At 51.1% G+C, this 18582-nt stretch overlaps 1 protein-coding gene across 1 annotated transcript in view; it reads right to left on the reverse strand.

Annotated features, from left to right (window-relative positions):
* Window positions 1–16636, reverse strand: part of LOC111158877 (collagen type XXIII alpha 1 chain) — a 308540-nt gene extending 291904 nt beyond the window's left edge. The window contains exon 1 of the mRNA XM_022521174.1: window positions 16352–16636. Within this exon, the coding sequence (XP_022376882.1) occupies window positions 16352–16636 (285 nt within the window). The remainder of the gene's footprint in view (window positions 1–16351) is intronic.
* Between the last annotated feature and the right edge of the window lie 1946 nt (window positions 16637–18582).

The raw sequence follows: 18582 nt of genomic DNA on the forward strand, positions 1-18582 counted from the left end.
CAGGAGGAAGCAGGCTCCCTGCTGAGCAGAGAGCCCGATGCGGGACTTGATCCCAGGACTCCGAGATCATGACCTGAGCCGAAGGCAGTGGCTTAACCCACTGAGCCACCCAGGCGCCCGGACCTGGTCCTTTTTAGTTAATAGTAATTGTATTAGTTTTTTATTGCTGCATAACAAATTGCCACAAAATCAGCAGCTTCCAACAACACCTATTTACTAGGGTTTCTGCAGTCGAAGTTCTGGACACAAGACAGTTTGGTTCTCTGCTCATGGTTTCCTGAGGCTGAAATCAATGCATCAGCTGTGTGTTTCTTTCTGCACTCCTGAGTCCTCTTTCAAGCCCATGTGGTTCCTTGTGGTCTGTGAGCCCCATTCTCTTGGTGGCTGCTGGCCAGGGGCAGCTCTCAGTGTCCATAGGCTATGCACAACTCCTTGATTTGTGGTCCCCTCCACACACCCTCTCATGTTTCAGATCCCTCTGACTCCAGGAGGGGCCCAGTGCCTTCTAAGGACTCACCTGCTTATGCCAGGCCTACCAAGGATAAATGTTATAATGAACTCAGTCAACTGACTGCTAACTCAGTCCCGGGAGTGATCCTATCATAATCACTGGTGCTGCCAACACTGAAGGGGAGTACAAAGTGTGGACACGAAGGAGTGGGAATCCTGAGGGTTGTCTTAGAACTCTACCTGCTTGAGTAAGGTATCACAGTTAATAGTAATATGAGTATGCTGTGGTTATGTGCATATGTAAGCATATTTTCCTATAAATCTAAAATTACTCCAAAAAATTTTTAAAGCCACATCATGGATTTCTACTTTCAGGCAAGATACGGTAGCATAACTATATTTATCCTCCTGCATAAAATAGCACCATCAAAAAAACAAAACAAAACAAAAAACAACGAAAAAATCTGCAAATAAAACATAGGAAACACAGGTTTTGAAGACACTGATACCAAGCAGGAAAGGAGAGTGATCTCAGACAGAGAACAAGGGCTCCAGCTTCCTGCCTGGGGAGAGTTCCCAGGCTGCAGCACAGGGAGAGAAAACAGACATGGAGCCTGGCAGTCTTCTGAAGTTGGAGAGAGGAAGATGGAATGTCCATGATCGCCAAACTATGGAAAGAGCCCCGCTGTCCATTGACAGATGAATGGATAAAGACAATGTGGTGTGTATATATACAATGGAATATTACACAGCCATCAAAAAATGAAATCTTACCACTTGCAACAACGTGGATGGAACTAGAGGATATTACGCTAAGTGAAATAAGTCAACCAGAGGAAGACAATTATCATATGACTGCATTCATAAGAAACAAAAGGACCCTGGGATCATGACCTAGGGGAAGGGAAGGAAATGAAAGTAAGACAAAATCAGAGAGGGAGACAAACCATAAGAGACTCTTAACTCTGGGAAACAAAATGAGGGTTGCTGGAGGGGAGGCGGGTGGGGGGATGGAGTAACTGAGTGACAGGCATTAAGGAGGGCCCGTGATGGAAGGAGCACCAGGTGTTCTATGCAAATGATGAATCACTGACCTCTCCCTCTGAAACTAATACTACATTCTGCATTAATTAATTGAATTTATATAAAATAATTTTTTTTAAGATTTTCTTTATTTATTTGGCAGACAGAGATCACAAGTAGGCAGAGAGGCAGGCAGAGAGAGAGGAGGAAGCAGGCACCCCGCCGAGGTGAGAGCCCGATGTGGGGCTCGATCCCAGGACCCTGGGATCATGACCTGAGCCGAAGGCAGAGGCTTTAACCCACTGAGCCACCCAGGCGCCCCTATAAAATGATTTTTTTTAAAAGATTTTATTTATTTATTTATTTATCAGAGAGAGAGAGGGAGAGAGAGCAAGCACAGGCAGACAGAATGGCAGGCAGAGGGAGAAGCAGGCTCCCTGAGGAGCAAGGAGCCCGATGCGGGACTCGATCCCAGGACGCTGGGATCATGACCCGAGCCGAAGGCAGCTGCTTAACCAACTGAGCCACCCAGGCGTCCCTAAAATAATTAAAAAAAAAAAAAGAGATGGACCTAGGAGTCCAGGGATGCCAGACAGTTGGGGCTGCAGAGCAGAGGACCCAAGAGAACCAGAGGTCTGGGAGGGTTTTTTGCAGATGTTCCCTGGGGCCCTTATCAGTACATGCAGGAGGCAATGATGCGAGGCCAGGGGGAGAACCACCCAAAAGAACACAGGGAACAGCACCTAGCTCTTACACGGGACCGGGAAGGGTGCCCATTCCCCCAGCCAGATAGGTGAACCCCCTCATTCACACTCACAAATCAGAGTACAGCACCAAGAAGGGTCTTGCCCCTGAGATAGGGAGTAATCAGTCCTAGACTACACATGGCTCTGGTCCCAGCTAATGGATCCTAAAATCAGGACCCAAAGGATCTATTTCCAAACTGTAACCCAAACAGCTCACAAAAATTTACAGAAATACAAAAATATCAGGGGTGCCTGGGTAGCTCAGTTGTTAAGCAGCTGCCTTCAGCTCAGGTCATATCCCAGGTCCTGTGATCAAGACCCCCATCAGGCTCCCTGCTCAGCAGGGGGCCTGCTTCTCCCTCTCCCACTCCCCCTGCTTGTGTTCCCTCTCTCACTCTCTCTGTCAAATAAATAAATAAAATCTTTAAAAAAAAAAAAAGAAATACAAAAATATTCAACACCCAATGAGGTAAAATTCATAACATCCGGTGTCTGATAAGAAATTACCAGTGGGGTGGGGGAGCATCTAGGTGACTCAGTTGGTTAAGCAACTGCCTTCAGCTCAGGTCATGATCCCAGGGTCCTGGGATCAAGCCCCTTATTGGGCTCCCTGCTCAGAGGGGACCCTGCTTCTCCCTCTCTTTCTGTTGCTCTCCCTGCTTGTGCTCTCTTTCTCTCTGTGTCAAATAAATAAATAAAATCTTAGAAAGAAAGGAAGGAAGGAAGGAAGGAAGGAAGGAAGGAAGGAAGGAAGGAATTACCAGCAGGAAAACAGCCCTCATAATGAGCAGAAAAATCAGTGAGCTGAAACAGACCCACAACTCTCACATTAGAATTAGCCCCCGCAGACCATAAAACAAGGATTGTGACCACAAGGCACACATTCAGGGAGTTCAGCAGAGGTGTCAAAGATACTAAAATACCTACACTGAGATTCTAGAGTGAGAAGACAGGACAGAGGGGATTGATGGCAAGATTAGACATCGCAGAAGAGAAGATCAGTGAACCTGAAGACAGCAGCAAAAATTATCCAAAATGAACACAGAGAGAAAGAATGAAGGAAAAAAAAAAAAAAAGAAGGGCATCAGTGAACTTTGGGTCTTCAAGTGCACAGATAAGCAGAGTCCCCAAATTGAGGGGGAGAGAGAGAGAAAGAACAGCAAAAAATATTTGAAGCAGTGAGGGCCAGAACATTGTTCAAAGTTTGATGAAAAGTATAAACCCACAGATCCAAGAATCTCAGGGAAACTCAAAGACCATAAACATGACAAAAATCACATCAAGGCAATTCCTTCAAACCAGTGATCAAGGGAAAATGTTAAAAGCAACCAGAAGGAAAAGGATGCATTACGTGTATAGATAGAACTCCTGTTCTATTTATGCTGCTGGTGGGAATGTAAAATGATACAGTGGCTTTGCCCAACAACTAGGCAGCTTCTTGAAAGTTCATCATACACCTGTCAGACAATCAACCATTTCATTCCAAGGTCATTATAACCAAGAGACATGGAAGTGTGTGTCCACACAAAGACTTGGATACAAATGTTAACAGCAGCTTTATTTGTAATCGCCCCAAACTGGAAACAACCCAAATCTCCACTGAGGGGATAAACAAAGGACAGCCTCTCTGTATAATGAAATAGCACTTGGTAAGCAGGGGTAAGGAAAAAGAATGAACTAATAATATATGCAAAAATATCAACGGACCTCTTAATAATTATACTGAGTGAAGGAAACCAGACATCCTACCCCCTGAAAAAAAAAAGCATAATTTTGTATCATTCTTTTCATATAGATATAGATATATCCTTTTAACAAAAAAAGATGAAATCAAGAGTGAAAGAAATTAGCCACACCTGGGTGGCAGGTGGGAAGGGACAGAGTTCGAGGCGGGCAGGCAATACTTTTGAGGGTGGTGCAGATGTTCTCTACCTTAACTGCAGAGATGGGTTCACATCTGCACACATATGGTCACAAGGTCTCAAATCGTAATTTGAAAATATCTGGAGTTCATTATGTGTCAAATATACCTTAAAAAAATGATAAATGATAAAAACGAAACACTTTGGGGGCGCCTGGGTGCTCAGTGGGTTAAGCCTCTGCCTTTGGCCCGGGTCGTGATCCCAGGGTCCTGGGATTGAGCCCCACGTCCAGCTCTCTGTTTAGCGGGGAGCCTGCTTCCCTTCCTCTCTCTCTGCCTGCCTCTCTGCCTACTTGTGATCTCTGTCAGGTAAATGAATAAAATCTTTAAAAACAAAAAAACAAGAAACAAAAAAAAAAAACGAAACACTTTGGCCCTGGCTCCCACAGGCTTGGCCACCACCATCCCCTTGCCCTGGGGTAGGGAAGCAGGTGTCCTGGGGTCAGAAGGCATCACTTCACCCCACTGGGCTTGGGGGTTCCACGATGGGATCCTGACCTGAGCCGAGGCAGACGCTCAACTGACTGAGCCACCCAGGTGCCCCTCGTGCTCCCAGTTATGATTTTTCTAAGACACACATCCCTTCCTGTCAGAATCCACTTTCAAAGATTCACCGCACCAGGCTGATGGAACGAAATAACTATCCGCAGCTCTGGATGGGGAGTGGACAGTCTCCACCATGGCTTTCTAGAGACTGAGGGAGCCCTCAGGCTGCCCCCCACCCCCGGGGCAGGGCCTCCAAAGCCATCTCACACCCCAGCCCGCCTTCTCCCGCCATCCCGGTCACCAAGCCAGGCCTGTCACAATGCCCACACCGAGGTGGCCTGCTTCCCCTTACCCCGGCCTCTTGGTCACGTCCACGGGGAACGCCTGCGGTTTCTCCCGGCCTGTCATCTAATTCAACAGCATTTCGGGCGGCCCCGCGGTCCCCCAGAGTCCGTATGTTGAGGTGCTCAGCCCCGTACCTCAGAGTGTGACTGTATTTGGAGACCTGGCCTTTTAAAGAGGTGATTACGTGAAAAGGAGGTCAACTGAGGTGTGGCTGATGTCCTTCTAGAAGAGGAGATTAGGGCACACGCACACAGAGGGAAGACAGAGAGAGGACGCGGGGAGGGCGCGCTCAGCTGCAAGCCGAGGAGAGGCCTCTGTGGAAACCCACCCAGCCGACACCCCGACCTCCGGCTTCCAGACTCTACTTCTGTTGTTTATGGTCCCCTGACTGTGGTATTCTGTTAAGGCTGCCTGAGCAGATGAAGACAGACGGGGTCTCCCCAATATCCTACCCACCTGCTATGGGGACAGATGGCTGGGGACACAGCGGGGAGGCTAAAAGGACACGGACGCCTGGTCTGGGAGCAGAGTGAGGGCCCAGAGGCCACGGGAGGCACTGAGGGAGGATGGGGAGTGAGGGGACGCTGAGGCTATTTGGGAAGATGAACAAGAAGGATGCAGGGCAGCTGGGTCTGCCAGAGAGACCCAGCATTTCCAGAAGGGCCAGGTGCTAAAGAAGGGGCCGGGAGAAAGCCCAGGAAGGAATCGTCCCAGGACCACCTGCCTGGATGATGCATCTTTCTCTCTCCAGCTCACCCCATTAGAAGCCCTGGGTGTGAGACCTGCTATGGCTGGGGCGGGGGGCGGCAAGGGGCAACTTGAGGGCTCACTCATTGTCCTGGGAAGTGAGTGTCACTTCACCCTCAGGGAAACAGAGCAAAGCAGACACAGTCACCTTCTTTGCAGAGGAGGAAGTAGGGGCTTGGGTCCCCAGCCACCGCAGCCGGCTGGAGGCAGCTCAGACCCAGACCCACATATCGCTGCTCTGCCACCCAAGATAGGAGCTCGGAGGGCCCAGTGGAATGGGCTTTCAGGAGGACCCAGGTGGAACAAGCTCTGTGGTGCACACCTGCACAGACACGCCCATGTGCACGCCCACGTGCACACAAGCACACGCACTCACATGCATGCATCTATGTGCACATCCACATGTGCACACTCACATGCATCTGTATGCACACTCACATGTGTGTACACTCCACACGCACACATGCACCTATATGCACACACTCACACACAGGCATACTCATGCATACATATCTGCACACACTCACGTGCGTGCACACTCATTCATACATCTCCGTGCATGGTGTGCGTGCACACACTCACACGCGTGCACACTCATTCAGGAGTCTCTATGCACACACTCACATGTGTACACAAACATCTATATGTACACGTTCACGTGCATGCACACGCATGCACGCACATCTCTGTGCACACTCACACACATCTATATGCACACGCTTACACGTGTGCACGCTCACATGTACACTCATTCATGCATCTCTACGTGCACGCTCATGTGCATGCACACACATGCACTGATTCGTGCATCTCTGTGCACACTCACGAGCGTGCACATACATGCACAATCATTCATGCATATCTCTGTGCACATTCACATGCGTGCACACACTCACACATGCACACTTGCTCTCAAGTGCATACGCACCGTGAGAGCTACACACACTCTCGTGCCCTCCAGACCTCACAGCAGTTCACCCTCACACACAGACCACACACCCCAGTCCAATGGCCCCATGAACTAGCCCTTCATTTGACTACAGGACACCGTAGGGCTGAAAAGGCGCTGCGAACAGCAACGGAAAGGGCACCGTTACGTCAATGGACAGACTGCATTTTTGCGTGTGTGAAGATCCTCTGGGAGGCCCAAAGCTGGATAGGTTTTATTTAAACTGTCTCCTCAGAACCCCAGAAATCACTGTAATTGCTTTATGACTTGTTTCACAACGCAAAGTTGGAGGCAAAGTCCATTTTAGAAGCTGAAACTACCCATTTTGAAAGCACTCCCCCCCCCACCCCGATTTTGCGGCTACATCAAAAAAATAAAGATTTTCTCATTTACCGATGTGACTTGAAGCAGATGTGTGTGAGTCCTCTAATCCATCAGGTTAATCATGAGCATTTGGGGGGTGTTTGTGCCATGTTGCGTAACCGCAGGAACAGACTTATTATTTAAAGTGAATTTATTAGGTGTTTGGATGCCCTTTTGCAATGAAAAATCCATCTAATAATTTTCATGAATAATTAGGTTTTTATTTTGGTCATAAACATGAATGTGCGTGTGTGTGTGTGTGTGTGTTTAAACGAAAAATCTCATTCCACTTAAACGAGAAACCGGGGAGGAAAAAAATGGACTTAGGAAGCCAATTCGGTGCCTGGTTTTCCTCGGTAACCAAGCAGTCCGCTTCCAGTCACTGACGCAGACACCAGACCTGGGTTAATACCTTTTCCATTTCTCTGTGGCCTCTGGAGTCTGGCGGAATCCCAGTGTTGAAGGGACCATGGGGCCTCCTCTCCAACTGGCAGAGAGACATGCATGCGCCTTCTGGATCCAGGCAAAAGAAGCCTTCCGCTAGGAACAGCCATGCACGGGCCATGTGTGACGTCTGGGGCACTTTGGCATATCAGCTTGTTTAATCCCCACAGAAACCTCATGAGGCAAGTATTATAAACCCCATTTAACAGCCGGGCAAGGGCACCTGGTGGGGTGGGGAGCCAGTGCTCAGTCAGGGAGCGTCTGATTCTTGGTTTCGGCTCAGGTCCTGATCTCGAGGTCCTGGGATCGAGCCCCGTGTCAAGCTCTGTGCTCAGTGCAGAGTCTACTTGTCCCCCTCCCTCTCTCAAAGAAAAAAATTAAAAAAAAAAAAAAAAAAACAGATGGGCAAAACAGAGGTTTGGAAAAGCAATCATTGACCCCAAGTGACTCGGCTGGGAAATGGCAGAGCTGGGTTATGAACTCAGGTCTGCTTAAAGGGAAAGCGCTCCCTGCCCCCTACATGTCTGCCCCTTGCGGAGGATGTCCACGCTGGCAGAAAAGGCTGCTACTGCACCACCCATGATGACGGCTTCCCACGAGAGTCTACCCTAAGGCTGAGGGAAAGGGCTCGGGACCATGAGTCAGGTCACAGGTTCAGACAATCGCTCCTAGCTGGGGCCAGTCACTGCCCCCTCAGCAAAGGTGCAGCGCACTGCTGGGAGATTGGGGGGTGGGGTGGGAGGCTGGGGGGAGGCCGCAAAGTCCACGCAAACCCTTCTGCCCAGATGTGTACGAGAGAGGCCCTCAGTCACTGCCCTGCAGCCGTCCTTGGACACCCGGAGCATAGGGACAGGCCTTCCTTGAAAACTACATCTGCCAGTGCGGTTTTTTTTTCTCCCAGGGATTCTCGCTCCGTCCTGAAATCTGTTTCCAGGATGTTTTCTGAGGACCTGTGTCAACAATTAAAGATGAATCCTTACCCTACACGTGGGGACAATAGAATGGGGAAGGAGTCGGAGGTCGTGTGTGGCCTCCAGAGGGCACTCCCAGAAGCAAATTACACTTGCTCACAGAGTCTGGAACAAGTCACGGGGAGCACAGTGGGTGGCGAGGCCTGGCACTTCCCAAAAAGCTACTCCGGAAAGGGGTTGCCCCCAAACCGAAACGGCGGCCTGATTCAGAGCTGGGTGGTCGTTTTTTCTAGATCTCGTTTTAAGGCTTTCTTATTAATTGCCCTTTGCTTTCGACAACAACAAAAAATCCGAAGGAAATTCAAAATCCAACCAAAAGACAGACAGGATCCACGCTCGCCGTCATAAAACCTGACCTCACGAGGGTAGAGTCTGGGAATACCACAGGCGGATAAGTGAGCCTGGCCGGGGCAAACCAGGCAAACCAGGATATTCTAAAATTTATGAAACAAAAAATGAAGCCCCAAAGATATTCCTTTTTAGGCAGTTAACTTACATCCTAGAGAATAACAGGAGGAAGACACTTGCCCAGGGAAACCACTGGCCATTTTCCGTGCCGACAACAATGAGGAGGCCTAGATTCTTCATGGACCAAAAGACACAGATTCCATTGGTGGGATCAGATGCATTTGTGAAACATGACCATAAAGGTTGGGTAGCACCTGGAAAAATATTTTTTTTTAAAGATTTTATTTATTTATTTGACAGACAGAGATCACAGGTAGGCAGAGAGGCAGGCAGAGAGAGAGGAAGGGAAGCAGGCTCCCGGCCGAGCAGATAGCCCAATGCTGGACTCGATCCCAGGACCCTGAGATCATGACCTGAGCCGAAGGCAGCGGCTTAACCCACTGAGCCACCCAGGTGCCCTGGAAAAATATTTTTGACGTAAGGTCGGAATGCACACAAGCAAGATATCCATGGTTAGCTCTGGGGTTAGCGCTGGGTAGGTGTAACTCTGTCCCAGGATTGGGGATTGGATGGGGTGATGCAAAATGTTAAATAGTCCTTGTTTTAGGGTGCTGGGGTTATCAATAACAATCATGTGAAAGCAACATACACTTCAGGTTTTTTGTTGTTGTTGTTGTTTTAAAGGAAAGGCGGAAAGGGAAGGGTAGCCAAAATGGCAGGCTATTGGCCAACACTGGGTCTAACATCCTGGATATGGAGGTGGCCACAGTTCAGCAGTAGGGGCAGCTGGAGAGTCGGTGGGCGCGTGGCGAGGGGCAAAGACGGAAGGGTCTATACTGCCTTGCAAAGAGCAGGTTTGGAAGGATGCCGTTTTCTAGCAACACTTCCCAAAGCCTCATGTTGGGGTAGAGAATTAATTAGTGGGAAGGGAGAAATGGGGAGAAATCTGGAAGAGAAGAAGGCTTCTCTGAAGGTGTAGGATTGCATCAAAACCCTGTAGGGCCCTTAAGGTGAAGGGCAGGGGTTCTGGTGCCCAGAGCTCCACCCTGTGTTGAAACCTAATGCCCAGTGTGATAGTACTAGCAGGTGGGACCTTTGGGAGGTGAGGACAAGAGGGAGGAGCCTCATGATGGGATTAGTGGATTATTAAAAAGACCTCAGGGAGTCTTCCACTGCGTGAGGACACAGTGAAGATGGCCTCTGTGAATGAGGCAGCGGGCGTGGCAGGGGAGGGGCACTTATGCACCAGACCCCAAATCTGCCAGCACCTTGATCTTGTACTTCCAGCCTCCAGAACTATGAGAAATAAACATTTGTTTTCAAAACAAATGGCTATGCCATTTTGTCAGAGTAGCTCAAATAGTCTGAAACGGTGACCTCTGACCCCCTGTCCAGACCACTTCCTCTTCCAAGCAATCACACAAAATCGCCAAGGCACACGGTGCCAGGCAAGGCTGTGGCAACCTCCTAGCAGATAAAGTCCCTTTTCATTTATATTTTCTTTTTTTTTTTTTTTTTTAAGAAGTAGGCTCCACACCCAACACACACACCCCTCTGTGGGGCTCGGGAACGCACAACCCTCAGATCAAGATCTGAGCTGAGATCCAGAGTCCGACATTTCGTCAACCGAGCCACCCAGGTGCCCCGACAAATTCCCTTTCTAATTTAAGCCAGTCTGAGCTGGGGTCCCATCACATTGCTGTTTGAAGGTGCAAGAGTCCAGGGATGTGTAGAAAGGCTGAATCTAGTGGAGATTAGGCTCCTGAGGGGAAAGGAGACATCGAGCTCTGGGGACCATGGTTATAACTGAGCAAATTCTGAGGGGAATCTGGGGGCCACCGGGTGACATCAGGCTCCTGAGAAATGCCACACACACCCGCGGCTGGGGGTCAGGGAAGACGAAGAGGAGGGCTGTCTGGGCACACACCTAACAGGTACAGGTACGAGTCTGGGTGCAGCGATCTCCTTGTCCTTGTGGCCAAGCCAGCTCCTCCAGCCTCACCAGCTTCCTCTACCTGCTGCTGGGTGATACAGGTATTCCCATCCACCCAGTCACTGTGGGGTTAGAACAGCACCCACTGAAGGGTTACAGACCATGAACTGCCAAGAATGGGGCTGTGCCAGAGAGAATCCCCGAACACACCAACCTTGCCCTTGACTTTGGCTGGGGGCAGAGCTGGAGACAGGACCCCACAGGAAACAGAAATCTTGTGGCTGAGGAGTGTTCCCAAAGGGGCTGTGGGTATGAAAATGGTGGTAGGTCAGTGGATGACCACCTCCCCCCACCCCGCACACCCCCATCCTCTTCTGGGGTCACCTTCTACAGCACCCACCTGACTGGGTTGGTTGCTCCCCAAAACATTCCCAGTCCTCCTTCCTAACAAAGCCCCCATTCTCTTCCAGGGGCAACGTGCCCAGCCTTGGGGGAGGAATCAAGAACGGTCCAAGCCTCCTGTGGCAACCCCATTACCCTTGCCAGTGACAGGATGATGGCAATCATGGGCACTGGCTCTGGTCGATGGCCATACGGGGAGTCTTTTGAGAGGTGCTGGGAACCTCCCCCCCTCCCCAACTCAAACAAAAGAGAAAGCCTATCGACAAGAGGACTTTTTTTCCTGCCCCTCTCCCTTCTACCTCGGTTACTCTTGTGAGAAGATGTGAGCTCAGCCATCTTGGAACCATGAGGAAAAGCCAAGGGAATGGCAGACATGGATCGGGCCCCCACTGGTGGCGGAATCACTGAACTAACTCAGAACCGTTGACGAACTTCCAGGCTCCAGTGGTCATGCAAGATGATGCAACGACTGTATTGTGGGAGGCACCACGCTCAGCCACTCTGCCACTCACCATCAAAAGTGCACTTAGTGACCAACAACTTCCTCTATATTATTGTATTTGCTTGTCCCCGCATAGGTAGTTCTGAGCTGCCCATTAGGAAAGAGGATGCTGTGGCTCAGGAAGTTGAAGAGGTCAGGTGACCCACCTCGTAAATGGTAGGACCTGAGCCCTCTACCAGCTGGGATAAATTCATTCAGTTTTCGGACTATCCAAGCTCCGGAGCCATGCCTCAAACCTTCGAAACCAGTATATAAAGATCCGATCCAAACAGTTCCAAAATACATTTGTGAACGAAATGCCCTGACTGTTGGCGTTGGCTCATTCTAAACATGCTATTTTTTTTTTTTTTTTTTTTGAGAGAGATCACAAGTAGGCAGAGAGGCAGGCAGAGAGAGAGAGAGGAGGAAGCAGGCTCCCTGCCAAGCAGAAAGCCTGATGCAGGACTCAATCCCAGGACCCTGAGATCGTGACCTGAGTGGAAGGCAGAGGCTTAACCCACTGAGCCACCCAGGCGCCCTAAACATGCTATTTTTTAAGATTCATTTATTTGAGAGAGAAAAGAGATGAGTGGGGATGGGGGTGTGCAGTGGGAGAGGGACAAGCAGACTCCATGCTCAGCGTGGAGCCCAACGTGGGGCCCAATCTCACGACCCCGAGATCATGAACTGAGCCGAAACCACAAGGCAGACGCTCAGTGGACTGAACCATCCAAACACTGCTATGTTTTAGTACTCTGGTTTCTCTTCAGAGAGCATAAATCTTTCACCTTTTCCTCAACATGTTGCTACTTTATAAACTCTCCCAAATGGCTTCTCCCCCGCCCCCCAAAAAAACCCACACACACAAGGAGAAGGAAAGAGTAAAGGGAGAAAATGAGCATGCCAGGAAGTCACCGGAAAAGAACTTTTTGGTCTGGGAGCCAGGAAATGTCAAGGAAACAAATGTGGCTACGACTGACCCTCCCGTCTCCTGCTGTGCCAGTGGGATTCAAAAACTGGTTCTTTTTTTTTTTTTTAAAGATTTTATTTATTTATTTGACAGACAGAGATCACAAGTAGGCAGAGAGGCAGGCAGAGAGAGGAGGAAGCAAGCTCCCCGCTGAGCAGGGAGCCCGATATGGGGCTCGATCCCAGGACCCTGGGATCATGACCTGAGCCGAAGGCAGAGGCTTTAACCCACTGAGCCACCCAGGCGCCCCATCAAAAACTGGTTCTTTATTAACGCGTTCACCTAGAGTGGTCCTGACAAGTGGCAGGCCGCCGCAGAGGCCGAAAAAGCGGCATGTGATTCTGGGTTTTACGGTAATTTAACCAATACATATAGTAGTCGATGGTAGGGGCAGAAATTCTTGTCTTCAAACTGATTGGTCTGGACAATGGAAGACCAAGATCCAACAATAAATCCATTGTAAGCTGGAAATGCTCTCCTCTGAATACGGCTAAATATTTCTTTAATCCTTGCGTTAAATTTGTTACTGGAGTATGAAAGCTATTTTATTTACTCTAAAATTTAAGCTGGTGTAATAGTGTAATTATAGGTGTAACGAGTGGGGGGGTGATTACTCGGGAACCTATTTAAGGCACTTTAAAAACATAATATTAGATGCCTGCTGTGCATTCATATTTTGGGATCATAAGGAAGATATTATCGTTAATGATTTTTTTTTTTTATATTCTGCAAACCGTTTTTTTCATTTTGGGATCATGGGAAGGGTCTTTAATAGTCCCCAGTCAGCATGAATATTCCTTTTTTGTAGCTTGTCTATCTACATTATCGGGCACATCAGCCAGTCCCCCAAAAAAAGTTATGTCATAGTTCTGTTCCCAAGGGAACAAAGACATCGGGTCCCCTATTAACAGTGGCTTTTGTTGGCTTATTTTTGTAATTTTTTTTTTTCCTGACATTAAAGTTGTGTGTGGTTGGCAAGGATTTCTCTTCCTCAATTTGGATGTGGTTTCTGCCTCTGAAACTCTGAAAACAAGCTTGTTGATAAAGGACAAGCTGCAGGCATAACTACTTCAGCAACAGACTCCAAAGAGGCTTCGCTGGAAACAAATCGGAACTGAAAGCCATGTTCAAGTTCAAATGTTCTTCCCTTCAGAGATTTTCAGCTCAGTATTAATTTGTCCTTCCTATATAAGGGTTCAAGAAAAGTGCCTTTACATCTATTTAAAGCCAATTACCGGGGCACCTGGGTGGCTCAGTCGGTTAAGCGCTGTCTTTGGCTCAGGTCATGATCTCAGGGTCCTGGGTTCGAGTCCCGCACCTCCTACGCACACCCCCTCCCCCGGGCCTCATCTGTGCCAGGGGCTTACATGTCCCATCCAGTGACACTGTGAGTAGAACAGCTTGTTGCAGGAACAGACTGGTGCCCTGGGAGAGAGATGCCTTCTCACAGGAGTCCCCAAATAGCCAGAAGCTCAACTCCAAGTGCACTGAACCGCGGCATCTCTGAATCTTCATCCTCCAACCTGTGCGTCAAGCGCATCCGCTCTTCAACTAACTAAACCCAACTAAGCCAAGTTTAGTTACCTAGGAATACAGCCTGCCCACGGAAAGTCCTGCGTTCACGCTAGCCTGCGAGATGCCCTGATGAATTTCAAGTGGAAATCCCTGGATGTGAAATTTGCCCTTTGCCTTTCTAACCGAGAGCAGAGAGACTGGGACAGAGACGGAGAGACTTGAAGTCTCACCCAGGTGGTATCAGTGCCACCCGAGGGGGTCAAGAATGAAGCCCCTGCAGTCTCTCCTCTCCGATCCTTAATCCTCAAGATCCAGGACTTGGGGAAGCCACCCTTTTCAGCAGTGGTTGCTTTGCCAGGACATCGGCCCCGTTCCCACCACCATTAACCTGGACACAATTTGCAGGTTCCTTGTAAAAAGGTTTTACCGGGATTTCTGATGGACTCAGTCTGGGCTTGCGGTTTATTTTTATTAAGAGGGTTCTCCTCGGGGGCCTGGGTGGCTCAGTGGGTTGGGGCCTCTGCCTTCGGCTCGGGTCATGATCCCAGGATCCTGGGATTGAGCCCCGCATAGGGCTCTCTGCTCCTGCTTCCTCCTCTCTCTCTGCCTGCCTCCCTGCCTGCTTGTGATCTCTCTCTCTGTCAAATGAATAAATAAAATCTTTAAAAAAAAAGGGGGGGTCTCCTCTTGGAAAGAACGGCTCTGGTTATTGCACTAACAGATAGTAATGTTCCTGGGCCTCCATAAATCAACTCAACACCCTGGTCTCTAGGGACTTGCCAAAAAGATAATGGCCTGCAATTATGGAAGTCTCAGCACTTCAGTCACCAGTGGGACTCCGGGGAGACTTCCAAAGTCTGGGGGCACTTTCAAGACGAAAAGAAGGAAATCGACCCAAGAACCAGCAATTCTGCCCCCAGAGCATGCTGCTGGAAGAGAGGTAACACTGGCTTCAACTAAACTCATAAGAAACAAGTACCTGGGACTAGAAGGTGTGGTGCAATCTTCTCCCATTTCCCCCCAAATCCCAAATGCACTCAACCATGGATACACGATGGGATACATGAGTAAAGATCACAGCTCGCACAGCTGAGGGGAATGGGCAGTAACAGGCCAGGCCTACCTTCCTCTCCTCTACCTTGAAACCCTAGGGCTTTCCCCCACTACAACTGAGGGTGCGCCCCTAGACAGTATACTGGGGATCTGCTTTTCCCAGGAGGAAGGGGTGGCTCAGGCAAGGGAGGTGAGCACAACCAGGAGACCCCCTGGCCAGTCCACCCGCCTGTCTCGGTTCTCTGGGGAGGAGCACTGCTGCACAAAATGTGGAGTTTTTCACGAACATGATGGATGGATGAGGGTTTTGAGGTACTAAGTGTGACGTCTGCTTTGAAGACACACAGCAAGCGACCTTAGGACTCCTGTCACAGCGTCCCCTATGACACTTCCAACAAGCGCAAGAAATTCAGATGTATCTGCATCGCTTGGAAGCCAGAATCGTTTTGGTTTTTTTTTCTTCCCCTCATTCTACCAGGTTTCGTTGGCACTGGGTGGGCACTCAGCTCTAAGAGCTTCAGAACACAGCATCTCTAGGATGGAGGGGCTCGGAACCCTTTCCGGGGAGAAAGGTGGACAGGGAAGGTGAGGTGGGCAGGGAAGGTGAGGCTGGCTAGAACTCTCTAAGGGCCCCGCCGAGGCTTCCCTCCGCTGTGGCCGCCGGCCTGCTGGGGAGCCCGCTCTTCTCCAGGTACACCAGCACGGGGAACAGTGGCTGCCAGGCTCCCGGTGACGAGTCACCCACCCTACACTTCCCACACGAGCCAGGCACATTAGTCCGGCACCGAGGGGCCAGGCGCTCAGCGCCGGCGGGAGGCGACCGGTCCGAGCGCGCACCCCCGTGGAGACTCGACCCCAGGTCTGGCACAATTTCTAAGCCCGCAGGCATTCCTCCCTCTCCCTCCCCGAGGCTCGTTCCCGAAGCCGCCCGTCCAGCTCGCGTTTCCCGCGGCCGCTGCTCCCGGGACCGCGCGCGACCCCGCGGCTGGAGCGGAGACGCCAGGACCCCCTCGGGCACCGGCACCCGCAGCCTCCCGCGGCCGCGCAGGCCCCGGGTGGACCGGCGACCCCTCCTCAGGGAGACGGCCGCCCAGCCCGCGCCCAGCCGCTGACCCCGGCCGCCCCCGCGCCCGGCGCCCCTCACCTCGCGCAGAAGGCGCTCCAGGTGCGGCTCGGCCCAGGCAGCCAGGGCGCTCGGCGGCCCCGCGCGCCGCAGCAGCTCCCGCTCCTCCTCGAGCGCCGCCACCCGGCCCTGCAGAGCGGCCGCCTGGGCGCCCAGCAGCAGGCAGGCGGCTGCCGAGCCCACGGAGAGCAGCAGGCACACGGCGCTCACCGCCCAGGCCCCGGCTGCCGTCGCGGGACGCCCCACGCCGCCGCCCGCCGGGCCGTCCTTCCGCGCGTCGCCGCCGGCGCGCTGGCCCGAGCTCATGGCGCGCGGGTCGCGCGTGGGTCTCCGAGGGGGCGGTGCGAGGGAGCCGCGGGCGCAGGCAGGAGAGCCCGAGGCACGAGGTTGGCCGCGCGCGGGGCTTGGCCTCGGGAAAGCCGCGGAGCACGGCGCACGCCCCCCTCTCCGCCGCCAGCTCCTCCACAGCGGCCACTTTGGGCAGTTTCCTCTATGCAAATAGACCCTGCCAGAAAAGGAGCCGGGACCCACCCAGGGGAGGAGCGGCCCGGTCGGCCCCGCGCGGCGAGGGGCGGGGGAGGGACGGGAGCCGGCTCCTCCGAGCCCCCACCCACCGCGCGCGCCCGGCGGACCCCTGGCGCGGCGCGGACCTCCACCTCACCTGTCCCGGGGGGCGGGCTGCACCCCGCTGCCGCGCGCGCACCTCCGCGGCTCCCCAGGCCCGGGGGCCCCGCGATCCCGAGAGGACTGCCGTGCGCCCGGACACTCGGCGCCTTCTGCAGCCCACCTCTGGCTGGAGCATCATCCGTGTCTGGGGAAAATGCCCCTAGACTTGTGAATTAACCTTTGTGACACTTTTTTTTTTTTTTTTAAAGTTGAGAACTTCAAACCCCTTGGAAAACTTAGTGGGTCCGGCCTGGATGGTGCCTTGGCGCCGCTCGGTGGCCGAAAGCGATCTCTGCGCACTCGCGCCTAGAGACGCGGTCCGGGTTGCGATCTCACCAAGCAGAATCTCAGCGCTCTCACCATTTATTAGGTGCCAGACATGGGGTGCTGGGAGCAGAAATTGTTAAGACCTCGCCGCTGACCTAGAGAGGGTTTTCGTTTGAAAAAATCGAGACTATCACGCATGGAAAAGATGGGGGGGAGAAGAGCTCCAACTTTTGTTCAGCTGATGACTTCATTCCGTTGTGGAAGCACTGCTTGGCCCAAAGTAATAATCCAGTAGCAACACAGTGAGCTATCCCGCGGTCCTGCTGCAGACTTAGGTAGCAAGGTCTGAATGAGAACGAAGAAGCCCCCAGTCTCTCCAAGAAAGGGAAGAAAGGCTGGAAGTCAGGCGGGGTCTCTGCCTGGTCACACATTCCTATCAAGTGTACTCATATCCGAAAATGGGTCTCACTATTATGCTTCCAATATCGTTGGTAATACTCAAAGAAAATCACGCACTGCTGGCTTGGAACTTTGTGATTTGGGCAATTCCACAACCATTCATTCATTCATTCGTTCATTCAAGAAAAAGACCTGTTATATCTTCCCCTCATTCTCTGGGTGTCTGCGGATTATTCATGTCAGTGGCTAGATTAGTCATCTCTGAAAACTGTTGAGGACCTCCAGCTGGTATGTCCCTCCTTACTCCCTTAATTCAGAGGGGAAAACCACCTCTGAGACTGGGATAAAACAGAAGTGATTGGCGTCTTACTACCTCTGCAACTTCGTAGCCGTGACCTTCCTTAGGTAAATGGGGCTCATGTAGAACTTGGGGCTATGCTAAAATCCCGTGTGTACCCAATAAATAGGCTGAAAAGCACTCGCTAAGCAAACTAGATTGTCTACTCGGAAAGAGGCCTACACTGGATTATAAGTCTACCCACACATAGGCTAGTTGCCCATTACCTGTATTAACATTACTGTCTTTCCTCATGTTTGTAGCAGCGTTATCTACAATAGCCAAATGATGGAGGCAGCCCAAGTGTCCCCCGATTGTTGAATGGATAAGGAAGAGGTAGTATATCTATACAATGGACTATTACTCAGCCACCAAAAAGAATGAAATCTTGCCATTTGCAATGATTTGGAGGGAGCTAAGGAGTATTATGCCGAGCAAAATAAGTCAGTCAGAGAAAGACAAAGACCATATGATTTCACTCACATGTGGAATTTAAGAAATAACACAAATGGGGTTCCTGGCTGGCTCAGTCAGTAGAGCATACAGCTCTTGATCTCAGGGTCATGAGTTCAAGCCCCATGTT

The sequence above is a fragment of the Enhydra lutris genome, unplaced genomic scaffold (assembly GCF_002288905.1).
Source record: "Enhydra lutris kenyoni isolate GAN:26980312 unplaced genomic scaffold, ASM228890v2 scaffoldscaffold64, whole genome shotgun sequence".
NCBI classification, from domain to species: Eukaryota; Metazoa; Chordata; class Mammalia; order Carnivora; family Mustelidae; genus Enhydra; species Enhydra lutris.